The 19,102-nt window shown below is 39.3% G+C and overlaps 1 protein-coding gene and 1 long non-coding RNA gene across 2 annotated transcripts; both read left to right on the plus strand.

The window, feature by feature from the left end:
* Positions 1-532: 532 nt before the first annotated feature.
* LOC307155322 lies at positions 533-3,778 on the plus strand. The gene is made up of 3 exons (XR_013820479.1): positions 533-665; positions 756-795; positions 3,750-3,778. It is a non-coding gene; the product is annotated as an uncharacterized lncRNA (long non-coding RNA).
* On the plus strand, positions 3,774-11,033 carry LOC307155318 (C-type lectin APL). The gene is made up of 4 exons (XM_079865916.1): positions 3,774-4,136; positions 8,855-9,184; positions 10,096-10,190; positions 10,807-11,033. Exons 1-4 carry the CDS (start codon positions 4,070-4,072, stop codon positions 10,903-10,905), a joined length of 591 nt encoding a protein of 196 aa, XP_079722042.1. The 5' UTR covers positions 3,774-4,069; the 3' UTR covers positions 10,906-11,033.
* Positions 11,034-19,102: the final 8,069 nt, after the last annotated feature.

Raw genomic sequence — 19,102 nt, forward strand, 5'->3', positions numbered from 1 at the left:
CACTGCCGTCACTGGAAACGATATGATTTACTTCCAGAACATTTTCACCCACAAACTGCAAGTAAATTTCACAAATGATTCTGAAGAAGCCAGTAGCACATTCAGTTCAATGGTCAATTTTGAAGTTTAAAAACTGAAATTAGTATTTTCTCAAATAATCTTGGAAATTTTATCGTTTTTTTATTTTTTTTATTTTTTACAGTGTATTAGAATGAGTCACCTGTGATTTTGCCTAATGTGCCGACCTCTCATCATTATACAAATGTGTTGCACAGGTGAAAGAGAGGCTTCTGCTGTGGAGAGCAGACGAGGTGTGCAGAAACACACTCAGAAGACCAGTGTCATTTACAGCCTTCTGGTGTTTACTAACAAATACAACAACTGTTTATTAAATGTGAAGATTGAGCATGAGCCGTTGTGTTGAAGTGTTGAAGATGAACATAAAACATACCACACAATAATAAACTGAGGAAAAAAAATAATGTATGACCTACAGAGTTGTGTTTAGAAGCGGTCCAGTTAGTTTTTCACGCTGGTTTTAATCATCATGACAGTGAAAGTGACACAGGACTGCTGAAGTTTTGCATGCAGTTAAAGAGAATATTAAAGCGTAGGAAGACTCATAAGACCACGAGAGGAGAAAAGAGGAAGAGAAGATCACACAGGTTTGTGTTTTTAAAAACATATTGGATAATGATCAGTCGGGGTTAATGCATTTATGCTGATATTGAGAAAATGTAATCTTGTCGTTTCAGAAAATGGAGCACAAACTATTTACACTCCTCGTTTTAATTGGTAGGTTTTCTTCAGTGTGTGTGTGTGTGTGTGTGTGTGTGTGTGTATAAAAATATCTTCTAAGAACGTTTCGCTGACATGTTATTCTGAATGTTTTTTAAATGTTTTAAAAAAAAGTTTTTTTCTCGATTACGTGAACATTAAGGAACATTTTACTTTTTCAAATATTATGTGAATGTTACTTTTGAATGTTCTGAAACTAGTAGTAGCATTTAAGAAATGTTGGAGGAACGTCCAACTAAAACGTTTTAGAATTTAGAAATGTTATGAGTAAATATAGAGTTGAGATATGATACTGGAAGAAGATTGTTCATAAGTTTGAGAGACCCTTGACAGATGTCTTGACTCGAGCTGGGCGATATTGCAAAAAAATAATAATATCAAGCTAAATTTTTCATATCAGCCAATATTGATAATTATCACGATAAATGTCAAATCTTTATTTCTTTCAAGTTTAAAGGCAGATTTTCGCTCCTGAGTAAAAGTTGTAGAAACCAGATATGACAAACACTGGCAAAACAGGCCAAGATTTCACAAATTAATATTTCATATGTAATAAGGGTTTGAAACTTCCACACATGCCAGCATGACGAAACTTAGTGGATTTACTTGCCATATCAACACTATATAGAGAAAAAATGCACCAAAATTAAATTTGGAGGAGTCACTGAACATTTATTTATCCATAGCAAAAGTAAATTTCTTACTTATGTTATTTTTTTTCTCTGTGTTTATTTAAAATTAGACAAATCTGATATCATTTTAATCTCCAATCTGTTATTTTACAGTTGAGATAGTTCTTTAATGCGGATCTAACAGCAGAACACACTCGCCGGGTTTCAATCCCAGTTGCTCAGGCAGGGCATGTTGTCACACTGCGTTACAATGAGCCCTTATTAGAACTATGATATTCTATTCTATACTTTTATGAATTCTATTGAGAAAAAAGGTGAATAAAGACAGAGCCAATGTTCAGAAATGATCCATTATTATGTTTTGAACTTTGCTGTATTGCTGTGTTCTGCGGTGTGTTTGTTGTCAAACTCAAAAATTACTATATTTTTTATAATTAAAAAATGCCATTATTTTATATGAAAAAGTTAATAATTGTATTTTATTGACAAAATATTTTAGTTTGTCTTGTATATATATATATATATATATATAGTGACGTCACTTCTTGTTGATGATCAAAGTATTGTCAAACCAACAGAGGCTAGCTCGACCCTCCCTCCTCCTCATCCGCGCAAATGACCCAAATCATTCGGTGATTGTCAGTTTTGTCGGTGATTGGCTGGAACACTGTTTGTTATGTTTCGTGGTCCAGGCTGGGCCAGTTTGGTTTTGTTGCTGTCTGTGGAGCCTGTGGTGTCTACAGAGACCGCATGTCTTTACAGTGTGTTCAGGGGACAGGCAGCTAGCGGATAGTGAGGAGATGCTAGCGGATAGTGAGGAGATGTTTGCTGGATGTGACAAAAATGTTTTGGTCTAAAAAACAGTGTGTGGGCGGAGTCAGCCAATCAGAACAATGTGTGGGTGGAGTCAGCCAATCAGAACAGCGTATGGGCGGATTCAGACAATCAGAACAGCGTGTGGGTGGAGTCTCGTGGCACCAGAGAGTAATCTTGACGCAGTCACAAGAAAATGGATTAGTAGCTACATAATCAAATACACAAATATTACACCATTTAAACATTATTAAAATACATAGGCTGAGTTACTAAAACAATCTTTGTCAAAGAATACACTTGTTTGTTCACAGTTTGAACGTTCTTGTTTCCATTTGTTTAATTTGAAGATCTGAGGTGAATTATCCATTGTTGCTTTAACAGCCTCAAAGCTGGAGCACTAAATGATATTCAGAGTCACATGACACGCTTTTAACATTAAATAAAGCACATAAACAGTGTCTGAGATTATCATCGCCAGTCCAGCGTGACGTCGCAGAAAAATAGAAACCGTTTCTAAACTAGAATCTTATTATCTTATCTTATTAGAATATCTTATTAATATGGAAATGAGACCTTCTATCGCACGGTGTTACACCTGTCGCACATTGGTGAAACGGAGGGGACGTAAGCAGTGAATAACCTTGAGATGGATCAGTTGGCGTCTGCTGTTGACTGAACCGTAGCCGAGCTCGTGTCCACGGAGAGCTCAACTCCCAGCTCCTCCTCCCAGCTCCTCCTCCCAGCTCCTCCTCCCAGCTCCTCCTCCCAGGCCTCTTTAGATCTACAGCTTCCACATAAACACATTTAGAAATAAGATGCCTGGAGTCAGGAGGATTCACATAATGTCTAATTTGTAAATAGTGAAGAAAAAAAAATGTGCATGAGGCAAATCAAATTTCTCTCTTAACTGACTAAAAGATGCAAACCGCCCTCAACATAAATATCTTTAATGGAGCATAAACCCTTCTCCCTCCAGACCTGGTAAGTCCTATCAGACCACGGGGGTAAACAGGAATGATTATGACAGATTGGCATATGAACAGAGCTCTCCACCAGGGACAAACCTTTCTCACCTGATTTAAGATTTAGACAGAACTCTTTAGGCTTATCCAATTTGGAAAACAGCAATGCCGAGTGGAAGTCTCAACAGCCAAGTTAGTCTCCATTAGTTCCCACAAGGGGGTCAGATTGCCCGAACATCAGCCAGAACATTAAAGCCCTAATACTGGCAGCCCGATAATAATGTTTAAATACTGCAAACCCAGACCACCTGCAGACTTGGATTTTTGTAGATGACTTTTAGAAATCCGGTGGGTCTTATAAATCCAAACATAAGACAGGATTATAGAATCCAGTTCCTTAAAGGGGAACTATGCAGTTTTCTTTTATAGCTTAATTTACCTTAACTGAACAGCTTCATAAAATTTTCATATCGGTGCATCCCTAGTGCAGTCAATTAAATTTTTTATCCTTTATCGATTACTTTATGGCACTTTTTTCTAGGCTTTTCCACCTCACCAGCCTATCAGCAGTCTGTGAACGTCTACTACTTCGTGTCGGAGTCGAAAACGTTCTCTGAAGCGGAGCTGTACTGTAAAGAGACCTACACAGACCTGGCCACTATTGAAGACCCGGATGATCTGAGGACACTTCAGACCGGTCAGGTCACCTATACGGGCGCGTGGATCGGGCTGAGGGACACCAAGGCCGTTGTCTGGCACTGGGCTCTGGCTGACACACGCTTTTACCGGGACACCGAGACCGAGTACAGGAACTGGGCGGCTTTCGAACCCGACGTCAATCTCAATCAAGACTGCGTCATCATGACGTACAGAGGAGAGTTCGAAAACACCAACTGCCTCGATATCTTCAACTTCATTTGTTATGATGGTGAGTAAATATGGCAAAATATTATGTCAGGATTGTTTCCAGGCAGGATCAGGATTCTGTTTCATGTTGGAGATACTGAGCAGGGCTGCGTTTCCCAAAAGCATCGTAAGCCTAAGTTGATCGTAAAAGCGATCATACTACTGATCTTAATATTATGGTCTGTTTCCCAAAAGCATCGTAGCTTAAGTAGCACTTGAAAATCTTCGTAGATCTACGGGTGCTCTGGAGTAATCATACATCCCCAAGTGCATCATAAGAAGACAGAGTTATGAGGACACCTGCAGAACAACCGGCAGATTACACCTTTAACTTTATTCAAATGCAATGTGATTATAATATAAGGTTTTGATTGTACTTTATTGTACACTTTATTACTCTTTTTTTGTTGTTGGTTAAATTAATGTATAAATTAAATAATTAAAAAGGTCAGAAAAAAAATAGAAATAATTTAATCTAATAATTTTAATTAAATTTTAATGTAATGAACTAAAAAATAAAAATAAAAAATCCTTTAAATCTGTTAAAAATTACATCTTTGTTTCACTCTATCTCCTCTAAAAGGACATTAATTTCATCTCTTTGAAAGGTATATGTTTTCGTTTTTTTTTTTTTTTTTTTTTTTCAGCCATTTTATCAGTGCCTCCGCCTGTAGGTGCTTTATATAGACTTGTCTTGATTGCTAATCCACAACAGATGACAATTATTAGGTTAAACGTTCAGAATACGATTATAAGGTTATGTTTCAGCACTTCACGAATGGACAGCGACTCTTAAGTAGCACGTAGAGCGCGTTCTCGCGCGTTCATGTTAAGTGCATTTTTGGGAAACGCTCGTGGAATTGCTGCGAGCGTTCGTAACCTTGCACGTAGAAAGCGCTCTTAAGAGCTAAGATACATCGTTATAGGGAAAGCCGGCCCAGAACAGCCACAATAATTTACAGCCCTGTGAAACAAAACATTTGAGAAACAATCCTGTTTGATATTTAAAGAAATGTGTTAAAATGAAACCATAAACATTGTCATAACAAAATAAAAAAATTAAATTAAAATTTTATTTTAGCTCTTTTAGTATAAGTTGAAATACGGAAATAACTAAAACTAAAAGCATAAACTTAATAAAAAATATGAAAAAAAAAACTAATTAAACTAAATTACTTAAACTTTAAATGCAAAAATCACTTTTATTATCATTAACTAAAACTAAAACCATAAAAAAATATTTTAATTGCATACAAATAAAATAAACATTACCTGAAATAAAATATTTTAAAAAAAATTTAAATTGATATTTTAGCTCATTGCCGAGGCAACATTTATCGTTTGGTTCAACTTGAAGTACTAAATGCCAAAAGCAAAATTTCTTAAAACTAAAATTAAATCTAATTCAAAATCATATAATTATTGTCCGAGTTTAGTTCTGTTTTGTTTTGTCTTTGTTTTGCTTGAGTTCATCCTCTGTTTGCTTATATTCAGTTGACCCAGTTTTCACATGTGTTTCTTTGATTCACCTCATTCACATCTCATTTCGTAAATTTCGTAACTTTTATCACTTTTATACATTTTTATTTTTTTTGAATGTGTCAATTGTTTTAGTTAAACCAAATGAAAATGAGAAATGATTCCTTGGCATTTAAGTCAAGTCAAGTCAAATCAAGTATATTTGTATATCGCTTTTCACAATACAGATCGTATCAAAGCAGCTTCACAGTATTAAATCAAACTAACACTACAAGGTTTGGTTCTAGTGGAAAAAAACGTCCACGTTTGGTAAGGCTGATCAATAGTATTATTGATTGATTAAATTAAATTAAATATCCCCAACTGAGCAAGCCAAAGGCAACAGTGGAACTGAAAAAACTCCATCAAGTGACCTAATGGAGAAAAAAAAACCTTGGGAGAACCCAGGCTCAGTCGGGGGCCAGTTCTCCTCTGGCGTTTATGAACTAGAGGCCGGATTTAACTGTAAGATTAAAAATATTATATGAATGCCTGGCTGAAGAGATGCGTCTTCAATCTAGTTTTAAACTGGGAGAGCGAGTCTGAGCAACGAACAGTATCAGGAAGGCTATTCCAGAGTTTTGGAGCTAAATGTGAAAATGCTCTCCCTCCTTTGGTGGATCTGGATATCCTAGGTATGACCAAAAGCCTTGAATTTATTGATCTTAAAGAGCGCGATGGATTATAGGGCGATAGAAGATCGGTTAAATAGACTGGAGCTAAGCCGTTTAGGGCTTTATAAGTCAGTAGCAATACCTTGTAATTAATACGTGACTTTATAGGTAACCAATGCAGTGATGATAAAATTGGTGTTATATGATCATATTTTCTTGATCTAGTAAGAACTCTAGCGGCTGCATTTTGGACTAACTGTAGCTTGTTTATTGAGGATGCAGGACAACCAGCTAATAAAGCATTACAGTAATCTAGTCTCGAGGTCATGAATGCATGAACTAACTTTTCTGCATCAGAAACTGATAGCATATTACGTAGCTTAGCAATGTTTCTAAGGTGGAAAAAGGCTGTTTTTGTAACATATGAAATATGATTTTCAAAAGACAGGTTGCAGTCTAGTATAACACCCAGGTCTTTTACTGTAGAGGATAAAGTAACAGGACATCCTACTATGTTAAAGTTGTATTGTGAGAGGTTTTGTGGGCGATAATTTTGTGTTTTCATCTGGTCGTGATGAAATATATATTTGAGTGTCATCAGCATAACAATGGAAACTAATTCCATGTTTCCTTATAATATTTCCAAGTGGCATCATATATATTGAGAATAATAGAGGGCCCAACACAGATCCCTGCGGCACTCCATAGTTTACTGAAGTTATGATCGATTTTTCTCCATTTAAATAGACAAAATGGTAGCGGTCAGATAAATACGATTTGAACCAGCTTAATGCTTGTCCTTGAACACCAGTATAATTTTGTAGTCGATCTAAGAGTATTGTATGATCTATAGTATCGAACGCAGCACTAAGATCAAGTAAAACTAGTATTGAGATATAGCCTTGGTCAGAAGCTAAAAGTAAATCATTTGTGATTTTAACGAGCGCAGTTTCAGTGCTATGATGCGGCCTGAATCCAGACTGAAACTTCTCATAGATGTCATTTTCTTGCAAGAAAGAGCCCAGTTGAGCGGACACAACTTTTTCTAATATTTTAGACATAAATGGAATATTTGAAATGGGTCTATAATTTGCTAGGTTATTATGATCTAATTGTGATTTCTTAATGAGTGGTTTTATAATTTGCCAATTTAAATGTTCTTGGAACATGACCTAAAGATAAAGATGAGTTAATAATTAGGGCTGTCACTTTTGTGAAAAAATCCTGTTCGATTTTTGAGACATAATTGTTCATTGAATCCATTGTAAAATCGATTTTCCATGTCTAAAGACGTTTCCATTTTAAACGCCAAATATGGGGAAGTCCATTAGGACGAACGTAAAGACGACGCTTGAAACGCGCACAAGTCAGCAAATTTTCCTGATGATTTATTGGCGTGAAGTTTTGACAAAAATGACAAACAGGAGTGCAACATTCTCAAAAAACAGCTGAGTGGACTGCCATAACATAAATGAAAAACATTACTGCAGTCTTCAACATGGCTGTGTTTGCGATTAGAAATGTCAAACAAATTTCGCCTACATAGGCAATTATAGACCGTAGCCCGAATCTGTATCTGTATGCATGAGATTGTCTGCATACCAGCAGAATTCAGTTTAGTTGTAAAAAGAGACTTTATGCAGAAGTATAATTTGCTGTTATGCGTGTTTGTCAGAGCCTGCAGTTGCTATGTGACGTGCGTTCGCTGCGGGCGTATCGTGACGAGCTGGACGCGGTCCGAGAAAAGACCGTTAAAACCGATTCCCTATTTTCGTTTTCGAAATATGCGTTGGTTGGTCCGACCGATTGTACAATCGATTTTCGAACATAAAGTGACAGCCCTATTAATAATATTGAGGAGAGGCTCTTCCACTACAGGTAACACTTCTTTCAATAGTTTAGTTGGTATAGGATCTAATAAACATGTTGTTGTTTTAGATGAAGTGATAAGTTTATTTAACTCTTTTTGTTCTATAGTTGTAAAGCACTGTAATTGTTCTTGCGGGGTGATAATTGAGGCTGAATTATAAGGCGCGATTGAAGATTGAACGTTTACAATTGTGGTTCTGATGCTTTCTATTTTCTCAGTGAAGAAGTTCATGAAATCATTACTACTAAACTGTAACGGAATATTTTGTTCAGGTGACGTCTGTTTATTTGTTAGTCTAGCCACGGTGTTAAATAAAAACCTTGGATTGTTTTGGTTGTTTTCTATTAGTTTGCGGAGGTGCTCAGCCCTGGCCGCTTTTAGGGCCTTTTTATAACGTGACATACTGTCTTTCCACGCGATTCTAAAGACCTCTAAATTAGTTTGTTTCCATTTACGCTCTAAATTACGGGTTTCTCTCTTTAGAACATGCGTAGTATTGTTGTATCATGGTGCTTTACTTTTCTCTCTGACCTTTTTTAATCTAATGGGTGCAACAATATCCAATGTTCTAGAGAGAATGGTGCTCATAGTGCTAGTTAGTTCCTCTAGTTCATCTGACATATTTCAGTTAAAGTTCATTTTATTGCAAGTAACAAAGTTTTCATGCTTTCAGGTTTAGTAAACTAGGCTATAATGACCCTGGCAACCGTTGCTAACCTGCCTCTTCTGCTGCTGTAGCCGCCGACAGTGAGCAGCAGTACGTGTACATCTGGCGTCTGTACACATGGAGAGAAGCTCAGAGTTACTGCCGACAGTTCCACACAGATCTGGCCAGCGTCAGGAACCCGGACGAGAACCTTCAGATCCAGCGGCTCATTCCCGACCTAGGGTTCGCATACATCGGCCTTTTCCAAGACTCTTTTGTCTGGTCCGACAGAAGCGAGTCTGCCTTCAGAAACTGGGATTTGTTTCAGCCAGATTTGCTCGGAGACTGTGTTGCAGTGCAGGAGGACAAATATTGGAAGACTGAGCTCTGCTGGAAACTGAAACCATTTTTCTGCTATCGCAGTGAGTGTTTACTTTCCTCACTAATTATTATTAATATGATGAGCCGTGGCGTAACCATTAGTGAAGTGTCTTAAGGGGACAGTTCAGACCAAAAAAGGATCATTTTGCTATAATTTACATCATTTTAAACTCTGGAGCTCCTCGCGGTCAGAAACGAGTGTATTGGAAATGAATGTGAGACGAATTTCCTCGTTTTATGAGATATCAAGATCATATTTGAAACACAACTTGTTTAGATTTATGGCTTTGATTTTCTCACAGTTTGAAAATATACATTTCATATAAAAATAGTTTCTGAGGATAGTTTCTGAGGTATTCTGAGAATAATTTCTAAACTGAAGTTTAAATGAAATTAAAATTAAGTAAAAAAAAAAAAAAGTAAAATTGTATAACTTTTTTTTCCCAAGATCACGTTTATAAACTTTTTTTTTTTACTTCAGCAATAATCAGCCAAGAGATCAAACTTCAGTCTGTGATCCAAAGATTCAAGATTTACAATTTCATTTTCAGTTCCATGCCATTTAAAAGTGAATAAATGGATTACAACTACTGCATAAATATAATTCCAAACCATAAAATCCCATAAGAATACAAAATATTGAATCAAAAACATGATCAAACTAAAATATAGTACGTGAACAGTACCGGCGGGGTAATCTGTCCAGTTATCAAATATAAAAACCTATACTGGTTTCTATACTGTATGTAAAGCTAGATTTTCTACACTTTATGATTTCAAATAATTTTATTATGTTATAAAATCTTTTTTTTTTTTTAAGTGTCGTTCCAAACTGGTTTGACTTTGTTCTGTGAAAAGATATTTTAAGAAAGCAGCATCAGTATCTTTGAGTGTGAAACAGCTGTGTGTTGATGTGTGTGTGTGAAACGCTGAGCTCTGGGCTTCTGTTCAGGGGAGGCTGTGATGAAGAGGACGATCCTGAGACTGGAGCTGAAATCTGCTCTCAATGTGAATGATCCTCATATGAAGACGGCCATCTTAGCTGAGGCGAGTCACAACACACACACACACACACACACACACACACACACACACACACACACACACACACACACACCGCTGATGACTTCACACAAATGTGTTTGGTATTTGTCTTGAAAACAAAGAGTTTGATTTTGTTATTAATTTCTTGTTATGTTTTGGAAAGTTTTTCATTCATAAATGCTGATGTTTTAAATCTAAACCCAACTTTAAACAGTGGAGGAATGAGGTCAAACTCTTGTGCAAATCTGAAAAATTTGTTAAAAACCACAAAGCCCTTAAACTGATGTCTCTTTTGGATACTTTTAAATTAATTTAAAAAGCCCCTTTTTTGTGTAGTTATTTTTATTTCATTATTTGTTTGTTTTATTGTGATTTTTCTGTATTTGTACTATCTATACTCAACCACAATTGCGGTAATATTCCGAGATTTGATAATGTACCTTCTTTGTTTGTGTTGTTGAAGTATAATAGTTATAAAAAATAAAATAAAAAACTTAGTATAAATGTGTGAGATATTCACAGCTAAATATTTGACCACTGCACCATTAAACGAGGTGTGTGACTCGGTGTGTGTGACTCAGTGTGTGACTCAGTGTGTGACTCGGTGTGGATGTTTCAGATCCAGCAGAGGCTTCAGAAACTGGGAGTGAGGAACATCACTGGACTGGAATGGAGAGAAGCAGCGGACGGATCGGTTTTCCAAAAGAACCAGAGCTAAACAAGTGCAGATCCGATGAAAAAGAAGAGATGAGATACACACACATATATATAGTCAAGTCAAGTTTCATTTATAGAGCACAAGTTTAACTTAAGTTTAAGTTTAATCTAGATTCATATATATTCATATTGAGCACAGTCTTAAAATATAGTATCCCTGAATCTCTATGAAGATATAGAACAACTTGCTCAGATTATGAAATGACACATGATTTATTTATATTTATTTACAACAAATGTAGTGTTGTACTATGATTTCTGGTTATGGTTGTTCTGCGTAATAAAGTATTTAGTAATGGTAGACATTTCATGGTCTTGTGTTCAGAAACTAAATGAGATGCAGTGTTAAAAAAATGAATGCAAATAATAAAAAGCAACTAACCAGATAACTAGTATATACTCCATCTAAAACTATTATCAACAGCATTTTGCTTCTGTGTTTGTTCTATAAGTATTATTTACATTTATGCATTTATCAGATGCCTATATTCAGTGACTTACAATAAAGAAACAAAAGTAATTTGTCACAGAGCTCTAGATCCGTCACACACTACATGACCAAAAATACATCAATAACACACACACACACACACACACACACACACACACACACACACACACACACACTGTGATCTGATGGAGAACACATTTCTAGAGCAGTGCAGTGTGTAAATATGATGTTGTTGATATGTTGTACTCCAGACTGCAGGATCATTGTAAGATTTTACTACAAAATAAAAATAGTGCATAATTTTATATAATAATTTTGTTTATAGAACAAATCAGTTTTTTTCCCCCTGTAACAAACCTCAGTTATGACCAACATCATGATTCTTATGTTCTTATGATCTGCAAGTGAAAAATGATAATAAATAATTAACACACTTCAAATCAACAACGGCGAAAAAAGATATTCAGTGACAAAAACAGGACAGGACTTTTATCTAGTTGTTCTCTAAATGACGGGTAGTTAAAAAATAATAATACAAGTTATTACATTAACAATTTAGAGTTTGATTATATATACTGTACAACATTTAATCTTCTTGACAGTGAATTTCCATCATCACCAGATTGATTTCCATCTCGACCTTCACAAGGACAGTCCTGAGGCGCTTTATTCAAAGACTACAAGCAAATCCTCACGGGAGAGTTAGGGAAATGAGTTAACTAGCAAACCAAATCATTTCTGATGACATCCATAACCTGTCCTGATGTTCGCCTGCTGTAATTCTACACACATTTTGCATATGAGGACACTGATATCAATATCTGAAGCTCTATAGCTATTGATAGTTGCACTTAATGTTGTCATTTTACGGGTTACATTACTTCACATTACAAAAAAAGGGGTAATTCCTGGTATTCTGTGTCTTTAGTCCATCATAAAATGTAAAAAATCAAATTACGTTTTTAAAAGAAATTTTGTATATTGATATATTGGTATATTGACATGATAATCTCATTTGGAAAAAAATATTCTGGTCAAGCTCAGGTAAATACATTTAACCATTTTATTTACTACATTATTGATACTTCAGTAAATTTGTATTGTCACTGAATAATTAGTATGTTTTTATGAAATCACTGTAAAAAAAAAAAAAACAGCTTAACAGGGTGGACAAACTGATAATAACAGTGGTATAAAGATGGATGGATAATTTCCTATCGCTCACATACAGCCAGCTACATAATTACTTTAGTTTGAACTGGATTTAGATGGGAATTATATGGAAGCTTGTTTCCGCCACAGAATAAAAATAAAAAAGGTAATTGTGGCTTTTTATCTTACAATTCAGACTTTATTGAATTGTAAGTTGCAATTGTGAGTTAAGTCAGAAGTACGAGTTATAAAGTCAGAAGTATGAGTTATAAAGTCACAATTGCGTGACCAAAAGACGCAATTGCGAGTTATAAAGTCAGAATTGAGTGATATAAAGTAATAATTGCGTGATATAAAGTCGCAATTGCAAGTTAAGTCAGAAGTACGAGTTATAAAGTCAGAATTGCCTGATATAAAGTCAGAATTGCGTGATATAAAGTCAGAATTGCCTGATATAAAGTCAGAATTGCGTGTTATAAAGTCAGAATTGCCTGATATATAGTCATAATTGTGAGATATAAAGTCATAATTGTGTGATATAGTCATAATTGCGTTATAAAGTCACAATTTCGAGTTATAAAGTCAGAATTGCGTGATATATAGTCAGAATTGCCTGATATTAAGTCAGAATTGCCTGATATATAGTCAGAATTGTGAGATATAAAGTCATAATTGTGTGATATAAAGTCATAATTGCGTTATAAAGTCACAATTGCGAGTTATAAAGTCAGAATTGCGTGTTATAAAGTCAGAATTGCCTGATATAAAGTCAGAATTGCCTGATATATAGTCAGAATTGTGAGATATAAAGTCATAATTGTGTGATATAAAGTCATAATTGCGTTATAAAGTCACAATTGCGAGTTATAAAGTCAGAATTGCGTGATATATAGTCAGAATTGCGTGATATATAGTCAGAATTGCCTGATATAAAGTCAGAATTGCCTGATATATAGTCAGAATTGTGAGATATAAAGTCATAATTGTGTGATATAAAGTCATAATTGCGTTATAAAGTCACAATTGCGAGTTATAAAGTCAGAATTGCGTGATATATAGTCAGAATTGCGTGATATAAAGTCAGAATTGCCTGATATAAAGTCATAATTGCGTGATATAAAGTCATAATTGCGTTATAAAGTCACAATTGCGAGTTATAAAGTCAGAATTGCGTGATATAAAGTCAGAATTGCGTGATATAAAGTCAGAATTGCCTGATATAAAGTCAGAATTGCGTGATATAAAGTCATAATTGCGTTATAAAGTCACAATTGCGAGTTATAAAGTCAGAATTGCGTGATATAAAGTCAGAATTGCGTGATATAAAGTCAGAATTGCGTGATATAAAGTCAGAATTGCCTGATATAAAGCCAGAATTCCATGTTATAAAGTCAGATTTGCGTGATATAATGTTGCAATTGCGAGTTATAAAGTCAGAAGTACGAGTTATAAAGTCAGAATAGCCTGATATAAAGTCAGAATTGCGTGATATAAAGTCATAATTGCGTTATAAAGTCACAATTGCGAGTTATAAAGTCAGAATTGCGTGATATAAAGTCAGAATTGCCTGATATAAAGTCAGAATTGCGTGATATAAAGTTGCAATTGCGAGTTATAAAGTCAGAATTGCGTGATATAAAGTCAGAATTGCGTGATATAAAGTCAGAATTGCCTGATATAAAGTCAGAATTACGTGATATAAAATCGCAATTGCGAGTTATAAAGTCAGAATTGAGTGTTAGACAATAGGCTATATTTTATGTGTGAACTATTCTATATATTAAACCTTTGACAGAATCACAGCGGAACATTCAAATCTGCTGCTGACCCAGAGAGCCAGAGTTAGGCTAATGTATAGGTATAAATATACACAGGGGTGCACATAACTGGTGCTCACGTGTGGTAAAAATAAACGACGCGCAGCAGAAAACATGGAAGGAAGCGCTTTTGAGTACCAACATTTTGGGCCAAAATGTTGGTACTCAAAAGCGCTTCCTTCCATGTTTTCTGCTGCGCGTCGTTTATTTTTACCACACGTGAGCACCAGTTATGTGCACCCCTGAATATACAATATGAAATGATCACAGAAGTACTGAGATAAAAGTTTATATTTTGGACATAAACATTGATAATGTATACGGAAATGATAGAAATAAAGCAAATCCATTTGGGGGCAAATCCTACTCCCCTCCCCGCAAGGCGTGTCCTCACGCCATTGATGGACCAACTGCGGAGGGAGGGAGGAGGACGAAGAGTTGGTGAAGGGCAGACAGAAGGCAGGAGTGACCAGGGCGGAGCAGGTGGTGCAGGCGACCAGGGTGGAGATGATGGAGGGAGGAGCCATGGTGGAGAAAGGGCTGACGACTCCAAGGGGCCGACTGACGGGGGCGGAGCAGGTGGGACAGGAGACCCGGATGGAGCCGACGAGCCAAAGAGCCAGGGCGATGCTGAGGATCCCGAGGGACATGGCAATGCCGACGGCTCTGGCGACCGAGGCACAGGCGGGGATCCAGAAGGCCGCGGTGGAGGACCATGGTGGAGCTGGAGAGAGTAAGGAGCCAATCGGAGCCAGAGGGACGAAGGGACGAGGCGCAGCCAGAGGAGTGTAGTCTCAAGGCGAGGGCAGTCTGACGAACGACCAAGGCGAAGCCGGAGGGACGAGGGAGCCCGGCGGAGCTGGTGGACTGATGGGCCACGGTGGAGATGAGGGAGGTAGGAGCCAAGGTTGAGCTGATGGATCGATGGGCCGAGGTAGAGTCCTGGTCGCGGAGATTGGAGGCGGAGACCAGGGATCCACCGACCAGGCTGGAGCTGCAGGCTGGCAGACCCATGGTGACCCCACCTCTCTGATGTTGGTATGAAGAGCTGAGGGGCTGACAGGCAGTGGCAGAAGAAGGGTTGAAAGGTGGGAGATGGGAGGCTGGGTGGGAATTCAGGAACCGGCTCAGGTTCTGGAACGGATTCCGGCTTAGGAACAGACTCAGGCTCAAGAGCAGATTCAGATACAGGCTCGGGAACAGATTCAGATACAGGCTCGGGGACAGAAGACTCTGGACGGGCGGTCTCTGCGGGACGAGACTCTGGATGGAGACTGGAACAGGTCTGGGAATATGGACAGTCCTTGTGGGAGGAACAGGTCTAAGGACAGGAACAGGTCTGGGAACATGGACAGTCCTTGGGGCAGGAACAGGTCTTGGAACAGAACAGCCAGGTATCAGGCAGTGAGGTGGCGGCTATCTTGGCTGAGGGCTCAGGTGGCGGCCATCTTGGCTGAGGGCTCAAGCGGCGAGGCGGCGGCCATCTTGGCTGAGGGCTCAGGTTGGGCAGGCATGATGTGAAGAACCCTTGAGTCTGGCTGTGTTCCGTATCGAGGCATGACGCTCTCCAGATGACGGTCTCTCTCCAATCCAGTCCGGTAGTGTCAGGGAGGTCGATGGGATGGTTAAATGTGGCCCCTATCCGGAACAAGGTACTCAGGCTCTCGTCATCGAGGGCGCTGGTGACAGCAAGGCAGCAAAAGTCCTTTGTAAAGGAAAAAAAGTTTGGCTCTCCTGAGCCATGACAATAATTCTGACCCTATCATCCATTCTGGGCGGTCCGATCTTCTGTCATGGTGTGGTGCAGGCAGAAGAAGACGAAGGAGAATCAAAAGTTCCAATGCAAACTTTTACTAACAAATTAATTCATACAGGTACATAGAAGACAGGCAGAAGGTTCACACACACTTAATATGACGGAGATCGGACAAAGACTGACTAAACAGATGGAACTAAATACAAAACACAGATGAACACTGATTAACAGAACACAGGTGAAACAAATGACAATGATGATTAAACAGGTGACAAAACTGAACTGATAATGACAGTAACCATGGATACAAATGAGTGGAGGGAAAACAGAACAAAGGAAGACATGTGACTAATGAAAACAAGACTCAGAACGCTGGTTACTGGTGTAACCTTGGTTCTATGAATAGTGGAAGACCGCCAGAGACGGTCGAACATAGTGGAAGGAGTTGCGTCTCGCGAGCCATATCGAGAATCTCGCATTGATTTGTCACCTGTGACCCTGACCGATGACGTGTCGGAAGCTATATCCGCTCCGTTCATGTCACGGTCATTCTCTGCAGTCATTCTCTCAATCCGAGTGACCAGAGACTCTGGCGGTCTTCCACTATTCATAGAACCAAGGTTACACCAGTAACCAGCGTTCTATTTCACTGTTACAGACCGCCAGAGACGGTCGAACATAGTGGAAGACGAAAACAACCAAGTCACGAGGGCCACTCACCTAGATACTGTCCGCTAACACAGCAGAACTGACCAAAGGAATAGGGGCCACATTGATCCTGTAGAATCTTGTGCATGTGCAAGGGGACTTCCATGTAGCCACTGCACATATTTCAGAAAGGGGCACCCCACGTAGTGCTGCTCAAGAAGTAGCCACTGACCGGGTTGAATGGCATTTAATAGATGCTGGAACTGTCTGACCAGCCGAATCATATGTCTGTACAATGGTATCCACCACCCAATGAGACAACCTTTGCTTTGACAAGGGTGAGCCTCTCTGACAGGCATCAAAACGGACAAACAGCTGATCAGTGGTACGTCATGAAGCAGTCTTCAACACATACTGTTGCAATGCTCTCACTGGACACAGAGCTGTCTGGGAAGCCTCTTGATTAAACGCAGCAAGCTGAATGGGTTGGTTCACAAAGCGATCAGACAACACTTTAGGTCGGAAAGCTGGATTCGGCCAGAGTGTAACCTGATTGTACTCAGGCCCCCATCTGAGACACTGTGGACTCACCGAGAGGGCATGAAGCTCACCTACTCTTCTGATTGATGTCTTCATCTAAAGACTCCTAATATCAGCTTGTTCAAGTGGTTCATAAGGTGGTAAACGCAGGCTGTTAAGCACCACCTGAAGATCCCACTGGGTATGCATTATCCGTGTGTCAGGTTTGGCATAGACGAAGCAGACATAATGGTATGTTAAATGCTTTAATTTGCAGAATGGATCGGTACAGCGTAACAGGTGAGTAAACAGTAAGTTGAATATCAGATGATAGCTTAACTGAAGTGTAATCAAGTCTCTCTCTCTCTTTCTCTTGCAGATGATGATGAAGGAGTTCCTTAGAAGACGGAATGATGACTGGCAGAGAAGATTGGGATCGAAGGTAGGAATACAGGTAAGTATGGCAGAGAGTCTGTATTATGTGTAGACGAGATCAGACAATGACTGAATGTTCGTAGCAGGTATATATGGGTGAACTGATGATGAGGTCCAGGTGACGGTGATTAGTAATCAGGTGACAATGAGCGTGTGGATGACTGAGTGGGCGGAGTGAGGGAATGAGTGGAAGGAGATGGTGATGGAATCCTGACACCGTGCCGGTGGATTAAGACGTACTGCTCCCTTAAGGAAAGCCACCACCAATTTTTCCGCACCAATCGATATCCCCCCCAAGGGGTTCCGATGTGCTGACAAGGCCGCCACAAATACCCAGTTGCTGGGGAGCGCCCAGTGTCCAGTAAATGTTGTAAGAATTCCAACACTGAACTGATAGAACAAGTGACTGGGTTAACAGACCGATCTGTACACCATGAAACAAAGATCTTCCATTTACTGGCATAAGTGCGATGTGTTGATGGGGCTCTTGCATTCATGACAGTGTTCCTCACATCTGCGGAACACTGTGAGAGCTCCTGCTCAACCCCAGGGGCCATACACATAGACTCAATTTGCCTGGTGAGGGGTGCCAAAGTTCCCCGTTCATTTGTGGCAGTAGATCCTTCCGAACTGGCAATGGTTGTGGTGGGCCGGTCGTAAGGGCCAACAGCAGACTGAATCATGGTCTCGCTGGCCAGCAGGGTGCCACTATAATAAGCCTGTGTCGTCTCACCTGCACACGCCTCAGCACAGGCCAGAGAAGTGGAATTGGCGGGAAAGCATAGAGGAGGAGGTCTGACCAGTCGTGGGCCAGGCCATCCTGGCCTAGTGATCCCTGCTCCTCCTGCTCCGCGAACCACAGCGGACAATGTGTTGTCTTTCTGCTGGCAAAGAGGTCGACTGCTGTGGTCCCATAAAGTCCCCAAACTGACTGAACTACCGCCTTGTGCAGACACCAGTCCCCTGGCTTCGGACCCGATCGAGAGAGTGAGTCTGCCACACTGTTGCAGTGACCGGGAATGTGTGCCGCTCTGATCGTCAGGAAGTGCTGGTTTGCCCACAACAGCAGCACTCGTGAAAGTCGAAGGCAAGGTAGATACCTCGTGCCCCCTTGGTGATTGATTAAAAACACCACTGTGGTGTTGTCGGCGCGGCCCAGGATGTGCTTCCCCAATAACTCCTGTCTGAAGTGTCTTAGGGTGAAAAGCACTGCCCACAGCTCTAGGATGTTGATGTGAGATGTCGTCTGATGCAAGGTCCAACTCCCCTGCACGCCCTGGTGTTGCCACAGCCCTCCCCATCCGAAGAGAGAGGCATCTGTTGTCACCACTTCCCTGCGTGATGGGGGTGGTCCCACTGGTACACCCCCTTGTAGAAATTGTTCCCGTCTCCAAAGCCTCAGGGAGACAGAGCTACTGGT

The sequence above is a fragment of the Squalius cephalus genome, assembly GCF_949319135.1.
Source record: "Squalius cephalus genome assembly, chromosome: 3".
NCBI lineage: Eukaryota > Metazoa > Chordata > Actinopteri > Cypriniformes > Leuciscidae > Squalius > Squalius cephalus.